This window comes from Neoarius graeffei, chromosome 5, assembly GCF_027579695.1.
Source record: "Neoarius graeffei isolate fNeoGra1 chromosome 5, fNeoGra1.pri, whole genome shotgun sequence".
Classification (NCBI taxonomy): Eukaryota; Metazoa; Chordata; class Actinopteri; order Siluriformes; family Ariidae; genus Neoarius; species Neoarius graeffei.
In genome coordinates, this window is record NC_083573.1 from 19,453,961 (window position 1) to 19,481,893 (window position 27,933).

At 44.4% G+C, this 27,933-nt stretch overlaps 1 protein-coding gene across 1 annotated transcript in view; it reads left to right on the forward strand.

The window, feature by feature from the left end:
• The window catches only part of ca14 (carbonic anhydrase XIV), a 145,411-nt gene that overhangs the window by 10,722 nt on the left and 106,756 nt on the right, over window positions 1-27,933 (forward strand). The window contains exons 3-5 of the mRNA XM_060920787.1: window positions 4,026-4,171; window positions 11,568-11,663; window positions 12,278-12,344. Of these exons, the coding sequence (XP_060776770.1) occupies window positions 4,026-4,171; window positions 11,568-11,663; window positions 12,278-12,344 (309 nt within the window). The remainder of the gene's footprint in view (window positions 1-4,025; window positions 4,172-11,567; window positions 11,664-12,277; window positions 12,345-27,933) is intronic.

Consider the following 27,933-nt stretch of genomic DNA (forward strand, 5'->3'; position numbering starts at 1 on the left):
CTTTTTTCAATCTCATATACTAACCTCTTAGTTATCATCCTTTCCATCAACTTGCAAAGATTGGATGTTAGTGCTATAGGCCTATAGCTTTTGACCTCTGCTTTATCTTTACCTGGTTTAGCTATAGGTACCACTACTGAATATTTCCAGCTAGAGGGCAGCTTACCTTGCTCCCAAATTTTATTATATAACTTTAAAATCACACTTTTAGCCACATCAGATAATTGTTCAATCATTTTATAACAAATTCTATCTTTACCTGGAGACATATAGTCAGCTGGATAGGCTCCAGCTTGCCTGCAACCCTGTAGAAGGATAAAGCGGCTAGAGACAATGAGATGAGATAATGCTCTTTTCAGTTCAAATAATGTAAAATTCTTATCAAGTGCACTCTCACTTATATCTTTCTTTCCTAATAAGTTTCCATTATCCTCAATCATTTTTGTTCTCCATAGTAACTCTTCATTTGATAAGTTTTTAGAGCTATGCACTTTAACAAAGGCCCTAGCAAGCATCTCTGCTTTTTCATCATTATTTACTGCTTCGCCATCACTATCTTTAATTACTGGTAAAGAGAAATCCCTTCTTATTCCTCCCATCTTTCTGATCATTCCCCATACCTCAGTGACCTTAACTTCTGATCCAATAGTATTACAGAAACTCCTCCAGTAACTCCTCTTATTTTCCCTTATTACTCTTTTAGCTTGAGACTGTGCCTTTTTATATAGTATTAAATTATTGAAGGAATGATTTGATTTCACCTTTCTGAATGCTTTATTTCTGGCTTTGACCGCTTTTTTTACATTCATCTGACCACCATGGCACCATTTTCTTTTCCCTTATCCCAGAAGACTCACCCAGAACCTCCTCTGCTGACTCATATAATATATTTGTGATTATGGAATTTACTAATTCAACATCATTGCTTAAGTTTGACATATTCTCCATAAGTTTGCCACTTGCCTTCATACTATATAGCCCCCAATTAGCCTCTCATTTTTCATCTTGGGTACCAGTTTTCTTCCAAATTAACATTCTGCTCTTGTATCTTGGCCCAGATTGGGTAATGATCACTTCCTAATGGGTTATTATTAAGAACTTCCCACTGACTGACTCCTGCTATTCGTTCTGAAAGTAAGGTAAGGTCAAGCGCTGATTCTGTTCCATGTACTAGATTAAACCTAGTGCCTGTTCCATCATTTAAACAGACTAGATATTGGTCATCCATAAACTCAATAGTACTCCCATTATCATCTGTTCTTATGCTTCCCCATAATGTGTTATAAGCATTGAAGTCTCCACATAAAATATTTCTACAATCTAAAAAATATCTTCTAATCTTTTGGCAAGGGTTATAGAAGTTAATTATTTTAAACTTAGTTCTACCCACCCATACTTCCACTGATATTGCTTCAATTTCTTTATTTATATTTTGTGCTTTGTAATTAAGTCCCTGTTGAATAAATGTGGCTACTCCCCCACCTGTTCCTAGGCTTCTATCTTTGCATACTGCTACATCTCCATAGATTATAAAGTCAAGTGATGGCTTTAACCATGTTTCTTGGATACAAATGATATTTGGTTTAACCTGCTGTACTTCAATAAAATGTTTAAATTCTTGCCCATTCGCAATTAAACTCCTGGCATTCCACTGTAATATGGACAGTACCATTATAAAACACCACCACATGATTGCTGACTTTCAGAAACTCTGGTTGCTAATACTGCATTTACAGACTCGAAGGATAATTCCCCTATATCAAGGTACTTTTCTGCTGCTCTTGTGATAATCTTTATTCTCTCTGTTCTGCTATCTGTCTGTGCTGAGCAATTGATAACTTCCACTATGAAGGCAACAAACTTTTTCTTCTCCACAATCAAGGTGTCTTCAGAAATTTTGTAATTCAAAGGTTGTGCAGCTATTTGAGTAGGAGGTTGAGACACAGACACTGCTTTAGCATCAGATCGTACTTTGCTATCTACATTTTTGATTGCATCAGCATAGGTAAGCTTCTCCTTCACCCTTATGTTTTGAATCCGTACTGCTCTTTTATAGGCCTCACATCCTTTATAAGCAGCGTTGTGCTCCCCTCCACAGTTACAACACTTTATTTTAGTTCCTACAGCACAACTGCCATATTCATGTTCCCCCCCCCCCCCACACACACTTGGCACACCTGGCTTTAGCCCTACAGGCTGCAGCAATATGCCCAAACCTTTGGCATTTAAAACACCTTGTTGGTGGAGGAATGCATGCTCGTACTGCATAACTAACATACCCAATCTTAACTCTTTCCGGTAATCGCTCTTCGTCCAGAGCTATCATAACTGACAAACTACGACTTGTAACTCCATCTCTTGTAATAGGCAAACGTTTCACCTTGGTTACTCTAACCCCTTTCATGTTAACTCGGATCTGTTCCTCTGTCAACTCAGTAGATACTCCAGATATCACACCCATACACTTTTCCTTTTCTTCCCACACTTGCAGCTTTATCGCTTTCCCCAATAGTGTTTCCCCAAAAGTGTACTTCATTAACCCCTGCTGCTGGTCTCTATCCCTACACACAACCATCAAATTGCCATCTCTTAAAGTTTTGACTGTTTGTACTTCACCTACTAGCTTGTATACTGCCTCGCTAACTTTTAAAGGATTTAGAGTACACGGGGATTGGAATCTAAGGATAACTTTTATTTCATTTATTTTACCTTCCCCTCTCCTCTCTTCATTGGGTTCTAGTTCTTTCCTTTTCTTACTTCCTCGATTGACCCTCTGCCATTCTCCTGAGTATGTATTTCTCTCATTGTAGTCGCTTGACGCTAGATCATCGCCTTCATCTGCCTCCTCAATCTCCTCCATCTCACTCACTTCCTGCAAATCCCGGATCACACCTCACTCCGTCCGCGCCCCCCAAAACTCCTGTTGGATCTGTTACTGTCGTCGTTTTCTTTTACATAACATTCTCCTTCTTCGAAGTGAGGCGATTAACACACTGACAGATGACATGACCCTGACAAAGTCCCTGTCTGAGAACGGCGTTTAAATACACAGCATAGAAAACCAGGACGTGAATACAGGCCAGATGGAAGTCCCGTCCCGGATCCGGATTAGCGCTGGACTGGGAGATAATAAATCTCTGGAGTGGATGTCCAGGGTGGAGTATGACAATTTAAGGAAAATGGAAATCTAAACACATAATTCAATTAACAAAATTGGTAAGAATTAAACTGGAATATAAAATGTACAGCGTTTACTACTGTTTTTCTCTTTTTATTTGTTTGTTTGTTTGTTTGTTTGTTTGTTTGTTTTAATTATTGTAAGTAAACCCCTGCTGGATTAGTAAGGTATTCTACGCCTTTGGTGTACAGTGGCAGAAAGCTCTTTCATCTGTATTTTTATATCTCATTTTTGACACTTGCAACAAGCTACACTTGATTATTTTAAAACTTGATAGGTACAAAGCACTCCGATATGTATGAGGGTGCAAAAAAGAGCTTTTAATCATAGTTTTGGTTTGCTATACAGGGTCAAAATTTCCATCTTTCTGTCTGTCTTAATTGTCTCTTAATTGTTAACATTTTTAGTTATAATTAAAGTTGATCTTTTTTTGTTATCGACTCTTTATTGACTCTTTATTAACCCTTCATGCTCCTTAATGACGTTATGATTGACTCCTTATTAACCCTTCATGTTCCTTAATGTTAAGTAATTGCAATCCTTCATGGCTTTCAGTCAAAAAACACTCTTTATTTCTGAAATAAAGATTGTTGGGATTGGATTTAGAAGAAAAATTCTGATAACTGCTGGAATGAGGACAGTTTTTGGTAGGAATTCTAAATAATGTGATTATTCTGATATTTCTTTTAATACACATGAAAGTTTTCATGACTGTCTTTCATAGTCACTTGCTCTCTCTCTCTCTCGCGCGCGCGCGCGCTCTTTTTATTATTATTATTTATCATTTTTATTTATTTACTTATTTATTTTAATTCATTAATTTTTTTTTGTTGTTGTTGTTTGTCAGTGGAGATCCCATTGCCAAGTTGGATGGGTTTGGCTGGTTTGCCATGGCAGTTTAGTGCTGTTCAGCTTCACCTGCACTGGGGAAATGGAGTGGGTGTGTCTACAGGAAGTGAGCATAGCATTGATGAACAGAGTGCTTCTGCAGAGGTATGTATATGTGTGTCAAATGGGAATATATTTAAATAATGACCTATCTGGTACCAGTTAACAAGTAATTATTAAAATTAAAACAGTAAAAGGTAAAAGAGAGAATAGAAATCTAAACAATTAATTAAATTAACTGAATGAACTTGATAAATGTGTTAGATGCCTTTTAAAACTATTAAATCACCTCCTACGTATAATATATTAACACATCTTTTCTGTTCAAGTAAATTCTGTCCAGTTTGAATTATTTATTTTATTACATAATATTTCAAATTGCCCATAGGTGTGTATGTGTACCTGCCACCAGATGAGGGTTTGGGTCCCTCTGGTGTGCTATAATCACCTAAGAGAATTCAAGGAAGCTAGTTGATAGTTTCCTGGATCACCAACCCTCGACTATGAGGATGGCAACAGACAGGCATAATATTTCCATGTTGGATGCAGAGAAGAGAAACAGCAACCTCATCAGGGGAGAATATTATAAACTCAACAAAAATAAAAACTTTACACTCGTTTCAAAGTCAATAATTTGAACATTTTGGAAAATAGGTTTGAAATAACGATTGTATTCAATTATCTTGTCATTAAAGATGCTATAGCATACAGATCATGTTTGTCATGGAATCGGTTCCACCGGAAATGCGACGACAATGTCTATGATCAAAAACTGTGAGTCACAACTTAATGAAATCATGTCAATATCGGGTGTGTCCTCCATGGGCGTTCACAACTGCAATACAACGTCTCCTCATGGATTGGATGATGCGTCTGAACACAGCTTGGGGAATGCGCCGCCATATTTGTACCAACATGGCACCAAGCTCCTGCAAGTTCTGTGGAAGGTTCCTTACGGTCGGCTGTGGTGCCAGTTTGATGGAGACATGTCTGGAGATTATGGATGGTCTGCATCCCATAACCCTCGCAACATCAGTGACGGATGTTCCCGTATTCAGCATGCCAATGGCATGTTCACGCTGAATGTTTGACAGTCGTGGCATGGCAAATTAACGAATAATTAACCATAAAACCTTGTTTTTCTGAGATGACACTCTACTCTGCTACCATGAGATCAATTGCACGTGTATCAATAGGTCACGTCACTTGTGTCACGTGGAAACGTGATTTTAGCGTGCAGTGCTCTCGCACGTGCTACGTAGGCCCGACCAGTAGAATGAATGTGTGACATAATGCCCTTGACAATGCATTTAACCATAATCACAACAAGAACTCTTTCAAGAAAAGTTTCTAAACACTATTTGAAAAATAATGAGTGTCAAGTTTTTATTTTTGCTGAGTATGTATGTATGTATGTATGTATGTATGTATTGGGGGGGGACCCACACCAGTCATGGTAGCCTTTCAAAGACTTGTCAATTTCCACTGCCTGATGAGATTAACAAACATAAAAATATTAATCAATAATGGATGTTAAACTGCAACCCCAAATCAGAAAACATTGGGACGGTATGGAAAATGCAAGTTAAAAAAAAAAGAAAGCAGCAATTTCTAAATGTACTTTAACTTGTATTTCATTGCAGATAGTATAAACCCAAGACATTTCATGTTTTGTCTGGTCAGCTTCATTTCATTTGTTAATATACATCCATTCCTGCATTTCAGGCATGCAAAACATGCCAAAATAAATTTGGATGGGGCAATTTAGGGCTAGTAATGATGTAAAATAATTAAATAATAATGTAATTGAAACAGGTGATGTCAACCGGTGATTGTAATCATGATTTGGTATGAAATCAATATTCAGGAAAGGCCTAGTCGTTGAGGAGCAAAGATGGGACAAGGAGCTCCAGTTTGTCAATAAATGCATGAAATGTTTGAAATGATTGAAATGTTTAAAAACAATCTTCCTCAAAGAAAGATATGAAGGGATTTGGATATTTCACTCTCTACAGTGCATAATATCCTTAAACAATTCAAAGAATATGGAGGAATTTTGATGTGTAAAGGACAAGGGCACAAACCTAAGCTGAACACCCATGATTTCCGATCCCTTAAACAGCACTGCATCAAGAACCATCATAACCACATGGGCTTGGAATTACTTTGGCAAAAACCTTGTCAAGCACTACAGTATGGAGTTACATCCACAAATGCCAGTTAAAACCTTACTGTGCAAAAAGGAAGCCTTATGTTGACTGTGTCCAGAAGTGCCGTTGACTTCTCTGGGATTGGAGGCATCTGGGACAGACCATCACACAGTGGAAATGTATATTGTGGTCAGACAAATAAAAATTCCAGGTGTTTTTTGTAAGTAATGAAAAAAAACCCACCTGTTCTCCAGACCAAAGGTGAGAAACACTATCCAGACTGTTACCAACAAAAAGTCCAAAAGCCAGGGTCTGTTAGGGTTGTGTCAGTGCCCTTGGCAAAGGTAACTTACACTTCAGTGATGGCAGCATTAATGCAGAAAAGTACACTGAAATTTTGGAGCAACATATACTGCCTTTAAGACAACATCTTTTCCAGGGATATTTCAACACAATGCAAAACCACATTCTGCACACATTACAAAGGCATGGCTGTGGAAGAAGAGAGTACCTGTCCCCTCTGTCCCCAATAGAGAATGTGTGGTGAATTTTGAAATGAAAAATATGACAACTCTGGACTGTTGCACACCTTAAGACTTGTTTGCAGGAAGAATGGGACAAAATAATGCTTGAAATTCTTCATCACTTGGTGTCTTCAGTCCCTAAACATATTTTAAGTGGCAAAATTACAAAGTGGTAAATGCTTTACCGTTCCAACTTTTTTTTTTAAACCTGTTGCAAGAATTGTTGAAAAGTGTTTATTTTGAAAAAAAAAATTAATGAGATGAAACATCAAAGAATGTGCCACTGTATTGTTTTGAGTGCAATACAGGTCAAAAATTATTTACAAATCATTGTTTTCAGTTTTAATTTCAATATACAGGATCAACTTTTTCTAATTTGGGGTTGTATACTTATGGAGCACTTTAGTAGGAACACTTACACATACTCATTCCTGGAATTATCTAATCAGCCAACAGCAGTGCAGTACATATAATCATGCTGATTAGCACTGGTCAGCAGCTTTGGGTAATGTTCACATCAACTATCAGAATGAGGATATTATCACAGTCAGTGATACTGACTGTGGCATGATTTGGTGCTGAATGGGCTGGTTTGAGTATTTCTATACCTGGTGATATCTTGGGATTTTCACACAACAATCTCTAGAGTTTACTCAGAATGGTGTCTCATCTCATCTCATTATCTCTAATAAAGAAGGTGTAATAACGAAAAAATTCAGTGAGCAGCAGTTCTGCAGACTGAAATGCCTTGTTGATGAGAGAAATCAATGGAGAATGGCCAGATTGGTTTGAGCTGACAAAGTCTACAGTAACTCAGATAACCACTCTGTACTATTGTGGTGAGCAGAAAAGCATCTCAGAATGCACAAAACACCAAGCCTTGAGGCAGATGGACTATAACAGCAGAAAACCACACTGTGTTCCACTTCTGTCAGCCAAGAACAGAAATCTGAGGCTGCGGGGGCACAGGCTCACTGAAAAAAGGACAAATGAAGACTTGAAAAATATACCTTGGTCTATTGAATCTCAATTTCTGCTGAGGCACACAGATGGTAGGGTTAGAATTTGACACGAACAGCATGAATCGATGAACCTGACCTGCTTTGTGCCAACACAAAACAGTGCAATGGTGTGAGGGATGTTTTCTTGGCAGACTTTGGGCCTGTTATTACCAGTCAATCATTACTTGACAGGCTCAGCCTGTTTGACTGTTGTTGCTGACCATTTGCATCCCTTCATGGCCACAATTTACCCATCTCCTAATGGCTACTTCCAGCATGATAATGCACTATGTCTCAAACCAATTTCATGAGCATAATATCATTATTATGCTCATGAAATTAGTTTGAGACATAGTGTATAGTGTAGAGTTCAATGCTCTTCAATGGCCTTCCTCATCACCAGATCTGAATCCAATAGAACGCTTTTGGGATGTGGAAAAACAGGACATTAGCAGCATGAAAGTGTACCTGAAAATCTGCAGGAATTATGTGATCTCAGAGGTATATTTCAACATCTTTGGAATCCATGCCATAAATAATTGAGGCTGTTTTGAGAGCAAAGGGAGACCCTACCCAATATTACCCAATCCATTTTGAAATTGTTATACAAATAAAATTTAATTGACTATTAGTACATATGGCAGCAGAGGTGTGGCCAAACATCAGCTGTAGATGGAGAGGAGGAAGGTTGAACCAGCAGGTAACATGTGTTGAGTCTCAACGTCACCTCCTGGGATGCTGATCTGGATTTCTGACACACCTTGGGCCTCCCCAATCAAGCAGAACATACATACCAAGCAGTGGCGACTGCTGGTTTTTAAAACAGGGGAAGCCCATTTTACGCATTCACTGTAAAACCTGTAGGCCGGATATCAAAGCATAGAAAGGTGTGCCCCATTAGCACAGTGAACTAGACAACCCTACCTAGTGGCAGAAAGTATTTTTGCTTGTACATTTCATGTTATAGTCTGGCTTGCCAGGCTAGTGCCTCATATCCTTAATCAAAAATATCAAACATCCAAAAATCACTGGCTATTCAACGAAGAGCCTTGAACATCATACCCTGATATGCAACACAGAGTCTTTAACACAACACTCAGCTGTGCAACACATCCTTGAACATCTTCTGCAACACAGTCTGGAAATTCATAACCAGGTAGGCTATTCAACACACAGAACCTTGAATATTATACCCAGGTATAACCTATAACACAGAGCCCACCATTCTCTTAACATTACTGAACAATATACACACTTCAGATTCGTGAACATGAACACTATTTATACACAAATTCTGCCCTCCGCTCCTTTTCCAGAAAATGGTCTGTGACCCTGTCATACCAGCTGGTTGTGCTTTCCAGAGACTTCACCAATTTCTGTTAGCAGCTAGCACTGCAGATCCCAATAAGGCTCAAGCTAGCCTACAACCAGATTGAACTACAAATGAAATAAATGAGTGAATTCACGAATGATCAAACTGATAGAATGGATGAAAGTTAATGGAGCACAATGAGTAATATTTACATTTATTTACAGAGTAATGTACAGAGACATCAATGAGAAGAAACGTTTATATGAAAAGAAATTCAGACAGCACTTTGGCACACGACTACACTTTCTCGACATCCGCTAGGGACTGACTGATCATGCTTCCGTGTTCCTCGCCGAAGTATCGCCCTCCTCATGTCTTTCAAACACCACCTCCAATAATCCTTTATCAGCCCGGCTTCTTGTCCCTCCCACTGTCTCGTTTAGTCCCAGAGAAGCCCGGCTTCCCTGGAAGTGACGATTTTGTTGATTTTAACCAATAACAACTAGCCGAAATTGGCTGTTCAGAGCCGTCTCGTAGACTGCAACGGATACCCGGCTGCCAGTCAGTGTTGCCAGATACTGCTGACGTTTTCCATCCCAAAATATGTTCAAAACCCGCCAAAATGCACTTAAAACCGCCCAATCTGGCAACACTGCTGCCAGTCCATAGAGCCCATTGAAATAAGAAAGGTTACAGCCTGGCAGCAAAGGTGATTCTCATAGCGAACTGCAAGTTCATCAGACATCACTCAAATAAGTTACAGGATAGTTATGAACATAAATACAATCTTGGGCATATATTATGTTATGCAAGTTATTGTTTTAATGAGAATTCAACGTCGTAGACGCCGCAGTTTGGGGAGAGAATTTTAGGGGAAGCTTGGCTTCCTTTGTTGTCTCTGAGAAATCGCCCCTGATACCAAGTGGCAGGGAGTATTCAAGGGAGTCTTCAGGCCTTGGTGGACTAGAAGTGCAACCAGACCACAGTTGATCAAAGTCTGATTCAATGTGGAGCATTGGGGAATGTATTGACTGGTGAAAGTGAGTTGTGTACACATGGATGTTCATGAGTATCTGCTGGTGCCTGAAAAGCATCGTGTAAAGGTGGTGGTTAGTCCTTGCCTCACCATTCCACTAATTCTGGGGACAAATTGAACAGGATTTCAGATGAGATGTTAGTGAGGGAAATATTTGTGGATAGGTCTTGTACCATGGAAGGCACCATGTGGAATGTGTACAGCCTTGACTGGGGAGACTGTCCCAGGGTTAGGGTCAGCTCCATGTCAGGGGATCATGGAGTATGGGGAGGGCATGATAATAATCGATGGTCATAAAACTGAGTCTAATGTTGCACTTTTCCACCTGTCCTCTAGGATATAAGGAACTTTACCAGGTAAATTTTGATGTAACTTTAAACTTAATTTGCTAACTTGTTGACTTATTTGTACACTTATTGTGACCAACAGACACATTATCCTGAACACTTTTTCTCGTGATGGCAGAAATGGAACATTTGAGGGATCAAAACATCTGAAACAATTGATTTAGAAAAAGAACCAATCATTTGGAATATTGGCAAGATCTCACCACAGTGACATCTGCTGGGCAAATAAATACCCTTGTCATTTTAAAATAATTAATTCCATAAACAGTGGAACATTCTCTTGCTTCTTTGTAGTTTGTATACATATATTTGGTAATTTAACTTTTTTGTGTTGGTTTATAGTATGATTTTGATGGAAGGATGCTTTATTTTAATCTCAGTATTTGTTGGGAGTGCTTGTGAACAGGTTGAGGAATAATTTGTGGCTGAGAGATATCACTGAAACTCAACAGTAGCATCAGTAGAAACACTCTGTCTCTGGGTAGTTTCACCTACTCTGCTGTCAGAAAGATCCCAGTGACTGTCTTCATTATGTTCAGCAATAGGAAGGCTCAGTACAAGACATTCAGGTAACTGAGGCCCAGCTTTGCAAATAAACTAAGGTTTAGAAGAGCTTTTAAATATTTGACGCATGTCGGGTGGTGAAGAAGCAGCCAATCACAAGACAAGGGTGCGTGTGTGTGTGTGTGTGTGTGTGTGTGTGTGTGTGTGTGTGTGTGTATTTTCATGTATAATTTTAGTATTTTATTTTGGAAACAAAAAAATGAGACTGTCAGATATTCACTTTTGTTTCATTGAGTTTCAGTTTTGAATGTGGGCAAAATAACTGGAGCATTTTGAAACAGCTGGTGATGTAATGAAACACTGTTTGGAACAGTCACATGACATATTCCTGTTGATCCAGAACTCAGAACAATGCTCCAAATCAGAGGGTTTTGCATAGGTTTCGATATGTATTGAAACACTGTTTCAATTTTCCCATCACTATTTTTCCCCATATATTGCACTCAGTCTTTGCCTGGATTTCCACCTGTAATAAGCAATTATTAGCTGACCAAATATGTGTTAGCTATATAGCTTTATTATGCAAGTTCTCTCTCCCTCTTTAGCATTAATTCTCTGCCTTTACAGCTCCATGTAGTCCACTATAATTCCGAGTTGTATTCTAATATTTCTGAAGCTAAAACCCAAGAAAATGGCCTGGCTGTTCTTGCAGTGCTTATAGAGGTATGTGGCATTATGAACATAAGCATTTATTCATCTTCATCCTACACTATTCACTGTATTCTACACTATTTTGCTAAATTAAAAAGTATTATTAATACTCGGAATTTTTTTCTCCTCCTTTATATGTGTTTTATATTATTTTTGTCAGTGAGACCAAAGACAATTTTCATGTAGGACATGACAAAAAAGTATATTATTATTATTATTATTATTATTATTATTATTAATAATAATAATAATAATAATAATAATAATAATAAATAGTTACTATAGTTAGAGAAACATACTGATTAGTTACAATACTGGTTTAATTATCATAATTTAGCAGGATTAGGACTATTACTAATGCTGTACTGCGATAATGTTCTCTCCAGAATCATCTATCTTGCAGTTACTATCCCGAGCTAAGTAAACAAGCAAGATATTATGACAGTAGTTTGTGATTATGATGATGATGATAAGCCCTTTATTGTCACTAGTCACATGTACCAGCGAAATTAGCCGTCAACCTGTCCGTACATATACAACATACAATTGACATAGGGTAGACAGGACAGGAAGACAGGGATGAAAAAACAGTATGTTAACAAATCCTTTTCCTGTCTCTCTGCTAGGCAAGAGAGGAAACCAATCAAGCATATGCTAACATCTTGAACTACCTGGGCCGCATCAGGCATGCAGGTAAGTAAATATGTGTATGGTTGTGGGTAAGTTTATATATAACATTGTATGATTACTATATTATTGACTTGTAGATATAACTGGCACACTTTTATTCACTAGACTACATTTACAATAATGGGGAGACCATTTTTACATTAAACTATTAAACTGTCAAAGTTGCCCAATTTAATTGATGTGCTCAGAAAGAAAAAAAAATACATATCTTGTATTTTTCCCTGTGTTGAATTGTTCGAGCTTCATAATCTGTCTTCTTGGAAACAATATTTGTCTTCCTTGTGAAGTTTTCAGCCATTTAAAATTTTCTTCCTATTTTATAAATCTGTCTTATACGATGGGAAGATCCTTCTTTTCTGACTGCCAAAGGAAAAAGATTTACCAGCCAAGCCAGAAGCCAAGCCTTTATTTGTCACATGTACACTCAAGCACAGATTTAAGTACACAGTGAAATTCCTCCTCTCCATTTAACCCATCTGAAGCAGTGAACACACATATACATTACCAATGCTAACACAAATTTCTGAATGCAATCTCTCCCAATTTCTGCCAATTTGGTCATTTTTCCATGGGATAGTGAGATCTGCCATGGAGCACAGGACAATGTCTGGCTGTAGGGTGGCAATAAGAACTTGGGGAACTTCAGCTGTTGATCAAAGTCAGCTCTCAGGTTCCACTCACATCTGTGTGCTAGGGCAGATTGCTCCTTCTGCATGGTGTTCTGTGCCTCACTTTCCTGCTCCACAAAATGAATAAGCTATTGTGATGTTACAGGACTGCCCTGTTTGCTTGTAGTCTATGTGTTTCCAGGTTCTCCACTAGTTTCTGCAGGACCCGGTCAGGATGACATCTGTACCCACTCTGGGTCAGCGCTGCCTTGCAGCTGGAGAGAACATACTGCAAGCTTGGGTTCTGGTCACTGTATAGTTGTCAGGTTGCCTCTGAGTTGTTATGGTTATGGCCCTGCTGGTTACAGCCTCCTAGGTTGTCTAGCTCCCTTGTTGTCCATGGCTCACTGCACAGATCTTGTACATTTCCTCTTCCATCTTGACCACCTCAGTGATCACCAGCTCTTTCTTTCTTTGCAGCTTTGGATAACATATTGGGATCTGTTCCCTCTGATTGACTGATTGGCATACACAGCCTCCCAGGGCTTCAGATATGTTGCTTTACCAACAACATCAACTGTGAAAGAGATGCTATAATTCCTGTCTTATAGGCTGATAGGCTTTGAGGCTGTGCAATGGATGATTTTATCCTGGCTCAAACTAGGAGTTCCTCAAGCCTTTTCAGGAGCTGGGCTGTATAAGCTGCTGTCTGGAGAAGAGTCATGATATAGTCCATATAGTTTCCTAAGGCTGGCAGTCACTTGCCTGACTGTGATCTGACTCATCAGATCTCCCACCATTCAAGATGATTTCAAATGCTGAACAGGTTGAGCAAGGTTGAGCAACCCATCACTTTGCCTTTCTTGAGCTGCCATCCATTTCTGATCTCCTGACTTCTGTAGCAGATGTAGAAGCTGTTGAAGTAGATGGATACATGGTTGTGGATACAAGTTGGTATGTGAAATAACTCAAGGGTGAAGGTGATGAGATGATGGGGAACAAACCAATGGTTGGCTAGATCCAGCCAAGCTACTCATGTTTAACTGTCTGGATTTGTTCCCAGATAATAGTTCCATTTTCCATACAGCCAGGAAACCCTGGAAGTCTTGCCTTCTGGCAGCTAGTATCACCAGGAGTAGTTGTTCAACAGGAGATAGCGCTTCATACATTTTGCCACCACAGAAAAGATCTCTTCCATTTTGAATAGGGCAAAGCCTATGAACTGGCTTATATTACTCCTGTATCTTTCACTTTTGAGATGAATGTGGTCACAGCTCTCCTCCACTCAACCAGGATAGTTTGGGTTTTCCAAACAACTCTCAGCAGGTTGCTTTAATACCAGTAGCTTTAATACAATGTATCAGTTCTTGTATGCACTATATAGGATGCTGTTTGGTCCAGCTGCTCATGCAGTGCTTGCTTTCTCTACCACCTGTTTGATCTTTGCAAACTGGAGCAGTATGGTATTGAACTGGAAGGCTGGCTCAAGGGGGCAAGGGATGTGCCCTGGTGGGCCAAGAGGGATGTTCTTCCTGCTGACGCCATGTTGGCACTTAATGTAATTCTCCAACTCATGCTCAGTTGTCTTTATGGTTCTCGGTCTTCTTCTCCTCCAGCAGACACCAGGTGTACTTGTAGAGGTACCAGAAGAAGCTTGCCCTCTCCCTTGGATACCTACTTATATGTTTCAAAATCCAATCTGCTTTCCTCAGGTATGCAAACCTGTTTTTTTAAAATCTGGCTCCAGAGAGTCTTCAACCCCCTAAGTATCTCCTTTCTTTCTTTCCCATCTGCTTGAGGACAAACTCTCCAAATTTCTCCTTACCTTAATTATCGATAATGCTGCTGAAGAAGTTGAATTTATAGTCGTGTTGTAGTACTTGAGATGAGTCTTGGTCTCAAGACCATTTTTTGATGGGATTGGTCGTGACCGGTCAAGACCACAACTGCAGGGATATCATTAATTTGCCTGTGCATTATCTGATTTATTTGTTAACATCACTATTGTGGGGACTTCCGGTAACTGCGTCGACCTGATGGCTGCCTGATTTCTGAGCTCTCTGGCAACATCCCATTTTTACCAAATCTTTAAATCATTTCACACCAAGCAAGCACCTTTTTTTTTTTTGGTTAAGGCACCAACGGTCAGCTTAAATGTCAAATTCAAAGGGAAAGTCAGCTAAAACTCTGAAAGACAAAGATATTAAATCCATTTCTGAAGTTGTCAGAGCTTTGCTGCATGAGGAGCTGGAAGCTAGCATGCAGCAGGTGGCTAATAGGCTAGATGCTGTGCAGACAGAGCTTACGTCACTGACCACGAGGATTGTTTCGGCTGAAGGCGAGCTTACTACCCTAAAAAAGGACACTAAGAACATCTCTGCCATCATCTCCAACACGCAAGAGAAGTTGCAGAGTTACAAACGAAAGTTTGTAGACTTAGAGGACCGTAGTAGGAGATGCAATATTCGAGTCTACGGTATGCCGGAGAACGCGAAGCAGGACGTGCCAGTGCAGTTTCTGGAAAGGATGATCCCAGTGTGGTTTCCTGCACTAAAGCACCTGAAACCTGAAATAGAGCGCGCCCACAGGATCAACAGCCGGAGCTCACCGAAGGAAGGAGATCGACCTCGAGCTTTCGTCTTTTGCTGCCTTCACGTCTCCATGCGGCAGTCCATCTTATGGGAGGCGAGAAAACATCCACTCTCAGTCGGCAGCCGACTGCTCTGGTTGGCTTCAGCAATTATGCAGCCAAATGTTGCAGATCATTCTCACGGGCAATGGCTATGGCATGCGAGAGGGGCTTTCCTACTTTACCCTGCCACTCTCAAGATAAGATCTGGCCAGTCCACTCATCTTTTTTCTTCACAGGCGGACGCGGAGCTGTTTCTGGACCATGACCGCCCCAGCGATGCTACGGAGGACGAGCCGGCAGTTGAGCACTCTCCGGTGGCCTCACCCTCTCCAGATGATTGTCCCCAAGAGTTGGTCTGTTTACAGGTTTGAGCCTCCCGGCTGGTCAGCCGTGCTGACTGTAATGTGCGGCTCTAAGGTTAGCATTCTGGGGCTGGAGGTTGGCAGCTGGTGCAGTTACGTGTTTGCCTTACTTGTTTATTGCATGTGATTATGTTTTAATTTTCTCTAATATTGTTGTGATGGTACAATCATCCAGCATAGTGTTATGCTCAGTGTATACATGCTGCGCAGTTTATTTTAAATGACAAGGTTTTTTTTCTTTTTTTATCATCAGTATTATTCTCATATGGTTATGTTTACCATAAAGCTGGATTACACAACAATCATATATATATTTGCATGTGTGTGCCTCTGCAGTATCTGGCACTGACTTCTAAGTTGATTGTGTGCTTATTTGGTTGGACATTTGGGATGTTGCTGGGCTCAAGTTCTGTATAGCCCTAGGTTTTTTCCTGGTTGCAGACTATTTTGTTTATTGGGGAAGGGAGGGGGTGGGGGTGATGTTGATGTTGTTAAATGTGTTTTTTTTTCTTTTTTTCTCTCTCTTTTTCCTTTCTTTTGGTTTTTGGGTTTATGGTGGGTGGGCGGGCGGATGGCATGGGCTCCCTCAGAACCTTGCTGCTTATTTGGGTTTATTACAAACCAGATACATACATTTACTGTTGACATCAATTTATGACTAATTTAAATACACTGGTTTGGAACACAGGTGGCCTTAATGCTCCACATAAACGCGCTAGTGCCCTTGGCTTATTGAGGAGGAAAAAGGTGGACATAGCACTACTGAGTGAAACTCACCTTCTGAAGGCTGATGTTAGGAGACTAGCTGACAAATTCTATCATGCCATAGCATCCTCCTCTGCTAGTACCAAGGTATGGGGTGTGGCCATAGTGGCTAAACGTAGTTTAAATATTAAAGTTCTGGCATATGGGCAGACTCATCGGGGAGGATAACTATTGCCAAAACTGAATACTCTAACAGGAAAATTGCCTTGATGTCAGTTTATGCGCCAAACCAGTTTGATGCAGATTTCTATACTATGCTCACTGATGTTATGCTACAGCTTGCAGACTATATGTTTATAGTGGGGTCAGACTTTAATGCTGTATGGGATCCAGCCTTAGATAGATCAGGTGGTTCAGAGACATCAGACCAGAGACAGGCCTCAGCTGCTCTGCAGTCTTGGGCTCGCAATACTGGTCTTGTTGACATGTGGCACATGGTCAACCCTTCTTTGAGAGATTTTTCCTTCTTTTCTTCAAGACATAAGACGTTTTCTAGAATTGACTACTTATTTGCCTCCCCCCATTTTTTGATAGCTTTAACGTACACATGTTACCCATAGCTTTGTCTGACCATAAAGCCATCTTTCTGACTGCTTCATTTAATAAGCTCTCCTCTCATGCTCCTAGTTAAGTTAAAGTCCTTCCCGTGCCGTATCGGGCGGCGCCGATCTCCGTTTCCGCAGGCCTCAGCCTCTTGCATAGCTAGGGTTACAATGGGGGGCTAGTCCTCTGGTAACCACAAGAGTTTAACTCCCCACTTGCATCTGTATTGCAGCATGCCTTGTCAGATGGTAGTAGGTACCATTTTTATGATGGTCTTTGGTACGACCCGACCGTGAATAGAACTCACGATCTCCCAATCAAGAGGTGGACACGCTACCACTAGGCCACTAGCCGGTCCTCATGCTCCTAGGTGGCGATTTAATAGAATAGAATGCCTTTATTGTCACTGCACAAGTGCACAACAAAATTTAGTTCATCACAGGAGAGCAAAGCCGCTGCATACATACGCACCACCACTCTTGGGCACTTCAGCCCAAGGCCGTCCTATGTTAACCTAACTGCATGTGGACTGTGGCGGAAACCAGAGCACCTGGAGGAAACCCACACAGACATGGGGAGAACATGCAAACTCCACACAGAAAGACCCCCGTCAGCCGCTGGGCTCGAACCCAGAACCTTCTTGCTGTGAGGCGACAGTGCTACCCACTACACCGCCTTGCCACTGGGGTAACACAACATTACTGAAAAATGATGACTTCTGTTCACAATTTAGGGAGAAACTCACTGAGTTTTTAGAGTTTAATGTGGATTCAGTGGAAGACCCCAGAATATTGTGGGATGCAGTTAAGGGTTTCATCAGGAGCCACACTACACTATTTGCATCTAATTTATGTAAAGTGAGCCTCTCAAAACTTGAAAAATTAGAAGATTTATATGCTAATCTGAATGCTTCACTTCAGACTAATTACACTGAACAATTGGACTTACAGGTGAAAGTAGTTAGAAAAGAAATTAATTCTATTCTTAGACTGCGCTCAGAATTCTTGTTGCACAGAACAAGACAACACTATTATTTTCATGGTTCTAGACCTAGCCACCTGCTTGCTATGCAAATTTGTGCTACTGAGCAATTTACAGATATCCCAGCCATTAAGACCCAGCAGGGGCAAATGACCACTGACCCTAAAAAGGTTAATGATACATTCAGATATTTTTACTCTGATTTATATAGATCAGAAGTAAGCTTTAATAAAACTAGATATGAGGCTGTAAAGGTTCTCGAGATGTGGGTGGAGCACAGAGGACGGCAGGACAGAGACTGAGTTCGCAAAACTCTTTTATTCGCACTTTTCAGCGGAAGCGTTTCTCTCTCTCAGTCACACACACACACACACATTCCGGTCCTCGGGTTGTAGAGAGAGCTCCTCTGCTCTCGCTCTCCCTCCTTAAATAGCCCGGTTTACTGGGGAGAACACACACAAAACATAGATTAATCACACTCAAGTGAAGCGATTCTGCCACTTACCTTCCCCAACTCCGCCCTCCTGTCACAGACCGGCGCTTGACCACGCCCCCGCTGCCACATACCCCCACCGCCCGACTCAGGCCGGGCGCCCGTCCGGCCCGCAGCCGACTCCCCCCCCCCTTGACGGGAGAGGAAGTCCGCAACGACCATCTGCGCCCCCGGCCTGTGGACCACCTTGAAGTTGAAAGGTTGGAGCGCTAGATACCAACGGGTGATCCGCGCGTTGGCATCCTTCATGCGGTGGAGCCACTGGAGGGGCGCGTGGTCCGAACAGAGGGTGAAAGAGCGCCCCAGCAGGTAGTAACGGAGGGCGAGGACCGCCCACTTGATTGCCAGACACTCTTTTTCGATAGTGCTGTAGCGCCCCTCACGCACCGACAGCTTCCGGCTGATGTATAATACTGGGTGATCCTCTCCCCCCACCTGCTGGGACAAAACGGCCCCCAGCCCTCTGTCCGACGCATCCGTCTGTAACAAAAAAGGGAGAGAGAAGTCAGGGGAGTGTAACAGTGGCCCCCCACACAGTGCAGCCTTTACCTCAGAGAAAGCCCGCTGGCACTGCTCCGTCCACTGGACCGGATCTGGCGCCCCCTTTTTAGTGAGGTCAGTCAGCGGGCTGGTGACGTCCGAATAATTAGGTATAAACCTACGATAATAGCCAGCCAGCCCCAGGAACTGTCTCACCCCCTTTTTGGTCTTGGGCCTCGGGCAGGCCGCAATCGCTGCGGTCTTATTAATTTGGGGACGCACCTGCCCGTTACCCAAGTGGAAGCCCAGATACCGTACTTCCACCCGCCCAATCGCACACTTCTTCGGGTTGGCAGTGAGCCCCGCCCGCCTCAGCGACCTAAGGACGGCCCTCAGGTGTTGCAGGTGCCGCTGCCAGTCATTACTATAAATGATGATGTCATCCAAGTACGCGGCCGCATAGGTGGCGTGGGGCCGGAGGACCCGGTCCATCAGCCGCTGAAACGTAGCGGGCGCCCCAAACAGCCCAAACGGAAGTGTGACGAACTGGTGTAAGCCGAACGGTGTGGAAAAGGCCGTTTTTTCCCGGGATAATGGAGTCAAGGGGATCTGCCAATATCCCTTCGTCAAATCCAGTGTCGAGTAAAAGCGAGCCGTGCCTAGTCGATCGAGCAGCTCATCAATACGAGACATTGGGTACGCGTCGAATTTAGACACCGCGTTGACTTTTCTATAGTCCACACAGAACCGGACCGAGCCGTCGGCCTTGGGAACCAAGACCACCGGGCTGCTCCAGTCACTGTGGGACTCCTCGACGATGCCCATTTCGAGCATGGCCTGAAGTTCTTCCCGAACCACCTTTTTTTTGTGTTCGGGTAATCTATAAGGACGGCTACGCACTACCACCCCCGGGGGCGTCTCTATGTGGTGTTCTATGAGATTGGTGCGACCGGGCAGGGGCGAGAACACATCCGAAAACTCGGCCTGCAACTGGGCGACCTCCGTGAGTTGGGTCGGGGAGAGGTGGTCTCCACAGGGGACCGGAGAGGTGCGAGATGCCAATGACCCTTTTTGGACCTCCGGCCCCAGCTCCGCCTTCTCCGGAACTACCGACACCAACGCCACGGGGACCTCCTCGTTCCAGAGCTTCAGCAGATTGAGGTGGTAGATCTGTAGCGCCCCCTCCCTGTCCGTTCGCCTAACCTCATAGTCGACGTCCCCGACTCGCCGTGTGACCTCGAAGGGCCCTTGCCACTTGGCGATTAATTTGGAGCTCGACGTGGGCAGCAGGACGAGTACCTTATCTCCCGGAGTGAACTCTCTAAGGCGCGTGCCCTTGTTGTACAGGCGGGTTTGCCATTCCTGGGCCTGCCGCAAATTCTCCTGAGTTAAGTGGGTGAGTGTGTGGAGTTTTGCGCGCAGATCCATAACGTATTGAATTTCATTTTTGCTCTGTGAAGGTCCCTCCTCCCAATTTTCCCGCAGTACATCTAAGATGCCGCGCGGCTTACGCCCATACAATAATTCAAACGGGGAGAACCCCGTGGAGGCTTGGGGGACCTCTCGCACTGCAAACAACAAGGGTTCGAGCCACTTATCCCAGTTACGTGCGTCCTCACTTACGAATTTTTTGATAATATTCTTGAGGGTGCGGTTGAACCGTTCGACTAAACCGTCCATTTGTGGGTGATACACGCTGGTGCGGATCGGCTTAATACCCAGTAGCCCATACAGTTCGGCCAATGTTCGTGACATAAACGAGGTGCCTTGGTCAGTCAGAATCTCTTTCGGGATTCCGACCCGGGAGATGACGTGGAAGAGGGCCTCTGCAATACTACGTGCGGAGATATTGCGAAGAGGCACCGCCTCCGGGTATCGCGTTGCATAGTCCACCAGAACCAATATAAAGCGGTACCCTCGTGTTGACCGATCTAATGGCCCGACGAGATCCATCCCAATTCTTTCAAACGGGGTCTCGATTAATGGTAGGGGGCGCAAAGGCGCTTTTGGAATGGCCGCGGGATTTACTAACTGGCATTCGCGGCACGCCGTACACCACTTACGGACGTCGCCGCGAATCCCCGGCCAATAGAACCGGGCCATTATCCGGGCGAGTGTTTTATCCTGCCCGAGGTGTCCCGCCATGGGATTAAAGTGAGCCGCCTGGAATACCAATTCCCGGCGGCTCTTTGGAATTAACAACTGGGTGACACGTTCCTTCGTCTGAGTGTCCTGCGTCACTCGGTACAACCTATCCTTTAAAATGGAAAAATAGGGGAAGGTCGGGGTGGCGTTCGGCTGGAGCGTTTGACCATCGATTACTCTCACTTGGTCAAACGCGTGTCGCAGAGTTTCGTCTCACGATTGTTCCAGTGGGAAATCCACGAGGGATTCCCCAATAGAAAGAGGAGGGGCCGGGGGCTCCTCACTCTGTCGCGGAGATGACGTAGACGGCTCTGCGACCGCAGCTCCAGCCAAAACGACACCGGGACCCCCCCCCGCTAACCGGCAGGACCCACTCTTTACTAGGTGTGCCATCAACCCCCGGAATCCCGGCCAATCAGTCCCCAAGATCAAAGAGTGGGTAAGGCGAGGATTAACCGCCGCCTTTACTATGGATTTGTCCCCTCTGAAATGTATGTGGACCGACACCAACGGGTAGCAGTGAACATCCCCGTGCACACACAACACCTTCACCCCTTGTGCTCCCCCCAATGCCTCGTCTTGCACCAGGCTTTGGCGGATCGAGGTCTGGTTGCAACCCGAATCCACCAACGCCTGATATGTCGCCCCTTGTACACTTACCGGTATGTGATATGCTCCGGCCTGATCGAGGGCAGCCTCTGGCGCGTCGGGGATCCGCACCACCGCCCCCACCTCCATCGCGACACACTGTTGCTGCAGGTGGCCCGGTTCCCCGCAGCGCCAGCAAACCGGCCCGGGCCTCCCCTCTGCAGCTGTGGTTTGAGGGTCACTCACCTGAGGGGGGGGAGAGACAGACACAGAACGGAGAAACGGGAGGGCACCACGGGTGCGGTGGGCCGGCTGGGGTGGAGCCGGCCCCCGCCTCCGTGGTGGGGGAATGGGGCGAGGACGGGACACGGGAGGAGGGGGAAGAGAGAGAGAAGAGGAGAGAGAAGAAGATGACAGCCGTTGTCCTGCCGCCGGGACAGCCGCCAGATGATCCTCCGCCAGTCCTACGGCCTGATCCAGCGATGCCGGGCGGTGGCACTGGACCCACTCCGCGGTTCCGGCGGGTAGGCGGGCGATGAATTGTTCCAGCGCCACCTGGTCGATGATCCCCTCGGCGTCGCGATCTTCGGCCCTCAGCCACCGCCAGCAGGCGTCCCGGAGCTGCTGGCCGAACGCGAATGGGCTGCCGACTTCCTCCATTCGCAGTGCGCGGAAGCGCTGGCGCTGCTGCTCCGGCGTGCGCCCCACGCGCTGGAGGACAGCCCGGCGAAGGTCGGCGTAGGCCAGCCGGTGGTCGGCGGGGAGCTGTAGTGCGGCTAACTGCGCCTCTCCCGTCAGGAGGGGGAGGAGGCGCGCCGCGCGCTGCTCCATCGGCCACCCCGAGGCTTCGGCGACCTGTTCGAACAACGCGATGAATGCCTCGGGGTCGTCCTGCGGGCCCATCTTAGTCAAGGTGATGGGAGACGGGCCCGCGGCCGGTGCGCTGGTGGACCCTGCCGACGCGAGGAGGCGCCGGAACGCCTCTCGGTCTTCCTGTTGAGCCAGCACCAGGGCTTCGAAGCGCTGCTCCTGCTCCTTCCGGAGCGTGACGAGTGCCTGGTGCTGGCTCTGCTGAGCCGTGGCAAGGGCGTGGATCAAGTCCACGAACGGGGAGGATTCCATGGGGCTGCAGGACAGGTGCTCCACGATCCCGGGTTTTGGCACCACTGTAAAGGTTCTCGAGATGTGGGTGGAGCACAGAGGACGGCAGGACAGAGACTGAGTTCGCAAAACTCTTTTATTCGCACTTTTCAGCGGAAGCGTTTCTCTCTCTCAGTCACACACACACACATTCCGGTCCTCGGGTTGTAGAGAGAGCTCCTCTGCTCTCACTCTCCCTCCTTAAATAGCCCGGTTTACTGGGGAGAACACACACAAAACATAGATTAATCACACTCAGGTGAAGCGATTCTGCCACTTACCTTCCCCAACTCCGCCCTCCTGTCACAGACCAGCGCTTGACCACGCCCCCGCTGCCACAGAGGCATTTCTCAACGGGGTTGAATGGTGAGAAACAGAGGGCGATTCCACACAACTGGCTGTGCCTATTACCTTAAAAGAACTCAAAGCTGCGGTTCTCGATATGCAGAGGGGCAAGGCACCTGGATGGGATGGCATTCCCCCTGAGGTTTATTTAACCTTCTGGGACATTCTTGGCCCTCTACTGCGTTCTATGATTCAATACTCGATTGAGCAGGGCAGATTCTCCAGGGCCGTCAATATGGCTCTCATTTCCCTATTACTAAAAAAGGATAAAGAACCAACTGACTGCAGCAGTTATAGACCCTTGCCTACTTGGTGCAGATGTTAAAATCTATGCCAAAGTCCTGGCTCGCCGATTACAGAGCTATATGACATCTCTAGTTCATTGTGACCAAACTGGTTTTATAAAAGGTCACCTAGCCACTGATAACCTCAGGCGTTTATTACATATTATTGATGCTAGCAAAGATGATGACACGCCAGCAGCAGTCATGTCTTTGGATGCGAGGAACAGCTGGTCTTCCCCTGGAGACTCCAGGATGTTATATTCACATATTCACAGACATTTCTATCAAACAATGTCAGCTGAGGTTTGGTCCTCTTTTCTCACAGGTAATTCAGATTTGGCGTAACTCCCAGAAATCATGTGCTATTCTCTGCCCATGACACCTTGAGTCCCCGATATTTAATAACAACCAAATTCTGATAGGACAGAGGCCCATTACTTTTTTTCCAGTGGGAGAAAAAAGGCATTCACATCTTAGGAGATGTTTATGACGACACTTATCTTCACTCATTTCAGGATCTGAAAGACTGTTATGACCTATCAGGCTCATCTATCTTTTTTTATTTTCAGCTTAGGGTGGCACTCAAGGCCTATGGAGTCCCATGGGGTCAGCCACTGAAACAACACCCCTTTTACAAACTCATTATGAACAGAGGAACTTCAAGAGGCTTCGTCTCTACTTTTTATACTTTTCTACTGAAGTCCTCTTACAAGGACCTGCTCTTAGACAAACAGTGGAGAAGTGATGTTCTTGGACTTAGACCTGATTTTGATTGGAACACAGTCTGGTCTGACATTTTGCTGACTTCTCGTAATCCAAATCACCAACAAATCCACCTGAATTATGCTCATAGAATTTTCCTGACTCCACGAAGACTGCACTTAATAGGTTTGGTGGCTGATTCCCGGTGCACCCTGTGTTCCCTCAGGACTCCTGGTACATTCCTTCACATGTTCTGGGAATGCCCACCTGTCACTTCTTTTTGGAACAGTGTATCCTTTCATTTATCAGACATATTTTCTTTGACAATTCCAGTATCAGTAACTACTTTACTTCTGAATGATTTATCTCAGCTGTCAACACCTAGGCACCAGAAAAAACTTATTTTTGCTGGCATTACTGCAGCTAAGAAATTAGTAGCTATGAGGTGGAAACGCCCCGATAAGCTGTCAGTGAACATTTGGATCCTCACATTTCTTGATATTATTTACCTGGAGTTGTCCACTGCTCGTATGATTAGAGTCAAAGAATCCAAGACTGATTTATGAGTCTCAGTGGCGGGGAAAATAAAGGACCGGATCTAGCCACCTAATCTGCTTGTAGCTTTCGGTTCTGGGGGGTCCCGGGGTGGAGGGTGGGAGGGAGGTTTATATTAGGGTTTGTTTGTTTGTTTGTTTGTTTTTACTATTGTGTTTTCTCTTATTTTTCAGATCCTCTTTTTTATGTCTGTCGTTATGCTTTGTATTTGTTATTAATATGTACTGCTGTTTTCAAGTTTGGAAAACTAAATAAAAATTTGATCACAAAAAAAATCACTATTGTGATTGAATATACAACTTCCTGCTTCAAGTGCAACCAATTATATGACTTACTGCTAATTTGAAATTTTTGCTACTGTTATTGCCTATTCATATGTATTTGCATATTGTATGTTTAGCGCTCAGAACTCTTTCGCTGTGAGCATTTTATAAGTATTTTTGTTGTTGTTATGGCTGTCATCCCTCCCCACCCATTTTCACACACACTACAAGCAAGTGAATGGGGAGACAGGAGAAGAAGCTGCAGCTGTCTGGTAATGGGAGGATATGTCAGTGATATCTTCTGTAAACCAGTTCATCTGCAAGACAACATCCAAAAGAAAACAAAAAAAGTGAAAACTTTAGTATTGAATAATTGTTTGATACATTTTGTAGTTAATAATGGTTTGTAGAGGGAAACAAGAGTCACCAGAAATTGTAATGTGTTAGGTGGATGGTAAAACAGGGGAAAGGAGTGTTAAATAAAGATAGTTAAGTTGATTTCAGTTTAGTGTTTGTATGGGTGTTTTTATGGGAATGTGGATTTTTCAGATCAATGTGAGAAATGCCTATGTTTTGCATGTTCCACATTTTATTGTAAGTGTATCATGCACTGTGGGAATAGCACCGGTCTGTCTTGGTCTTCACTCAGTCTTGCCCTGCCTTGGCCTTGGTCTCAAGCCCTCATTGTCTTGGTCTTGTGTCAGTCTCGATACACAAGTCTTGGTCATGACTTGGTCTCAGTTTAGGTGGGCTTGACTGCAACACTTTTTTATAGTTTGCACTGTCAAAATATAGGACAGCTTCCAACAGGGGAGGGTGAGGGCTAAAATGTGCATCCTCCAAAGCACATGAAGCCAACCACCTGGTGACAGTCATGAAGCAACCGCACAGAGAAGCCCTCCATAGAGACTGTTCTACACACAAATGCGCACACACAGATGTTCGCGTACACACACATTGTTAGGACTAGGACTGTTTTGGCCTCTAGAGGCCGCTGTTATTTCCTTTTCATGTCGTGTTTATTTTGGCCTCTAGAGGCCGCCACTGTTCCTGTGTTTTGTGTTTGTGTTAATTGCCTAATTATCTTCACCTGTGTCCTTAATTAGTTTGTCTATTTATACCCCTGAGTTCAGTCCTCTTGTCACGGAGTCTTTGTGCTGTTATGTTTATCTCCAGTTTCCTTTGTACTGTGTTTTTTGATCTTCTTAGCTTTTGAATTTTTGCAGTTTGCTTTTCTTTTGGATTATACTCTTTGTTTTTTTTTTTTGTCTTTTGTTTTGCCCTGTATATAGTGTATATAGTTTAAATAAACCTTTTGATTCTTTTTCTACTTCCGCCTCACGCCTCTGCATTTGAGTCATCCCCCTGGTGGCCTAGTGGGGGTTTGCTGGATTATCACACCAACGAACCAGGTTCGAATCCCAGCAAAACCCTAACAGAAAGACTCCGTCATGACCGACTCAGCAGAGGCTGCTTCAACTGTCTACCCGGCCAACCTTCAGGGAATTATGGCAGCTTTGACACGCTTCGGAGCGACCATGGACGCTCATGGACGTACGCTCACCAGCCAACGTGAGGCCCTCGCTCGCCACGAGGAACTGCTTCAGCAAATTGGGAAAACCCTGGCACAGCTGACATCTCTGCCTGCATCTCCTGCTCCTGATCCAGTTCCTGCTCCTGATCCAGCTCCCACTCCCGCTCCAGTGCCTCCTGCAATGCTGCCTTCTTCACCTCGCGAACCCAGCCTTCCTGCACCACAGAGGTATGACGGCAAGCACAGTGAGTGCCGAGAGTTCCTTACCCAGTGTCAACTCACCTTTGAGCTTCAGCCTACCACCTACACTACGGATCGCCGCAAGATTGCCTTTGTGATCACCTTATTAGCTGGTAAGGCGCGAGCCTGGGCTACTGCTATCTGGCAAAGACAGGGACCTGAGTGCTTTGATTTCCAGCTGTTTTCTGAAGAGATGCTTCGGGTCTTCGATCAGGCAGACATCAGTACCGACGCAGCCCGAAAGCTCATGTCCATCCGGCAAGGAGGAAGCGTCGCAGATTACGCCATCTCGTTCCGAACACTCGCAGCAGTAAGTGGATGGAACGAGACTGCCCTGGTGTCAGCCTTCCACCATGGTCTGTCTGACCCCATCAAGGATGGTCTGGCCTCTATTGGATGCCCAAGTGACCTCGAAACCCTCATCTCACATGCTATTCGTCTGGACAACAGGATGAGAGAACGCCACCAAGCCTTGAGCCCCCCCAGCCTCCCTACCTCTACCTGGAGACCGTCTACCTCCTTCAGTGACTGTCCAGAACCCATGCAAGTGGGTCGTACTCGCCTCTCCGCATCTGAGAGGGAGCGCAGAAGGAGGGACAAGTGCTGCATCTACTGTGGCAAGCCTGGTCACTTCCGAGCATCATGTCCCGAACTCTTGGGAAAAGGACCGCCCCGTCCAGCCGAGGGAGGGTTGTGACGGGGCCTACCCTCTCTCCCGGACTCCCTGGCCAAGGAATCTACATCCCGGTCTCCATCTCCTGGGGTGAGTCTGTCCACTCTTGTCAAGCTTTGATAGACTCAGGGGCGGCTGGGAACTTTATGGATATTCACTTCGCCCAAAGCATCAATATACCTACTGCACCTCTTGAAGTCCCTCTGTCTGTGTCTGCCCTCGATGGCCAAGCGTTAGGTGATGGAAGAGTCACCCAAGT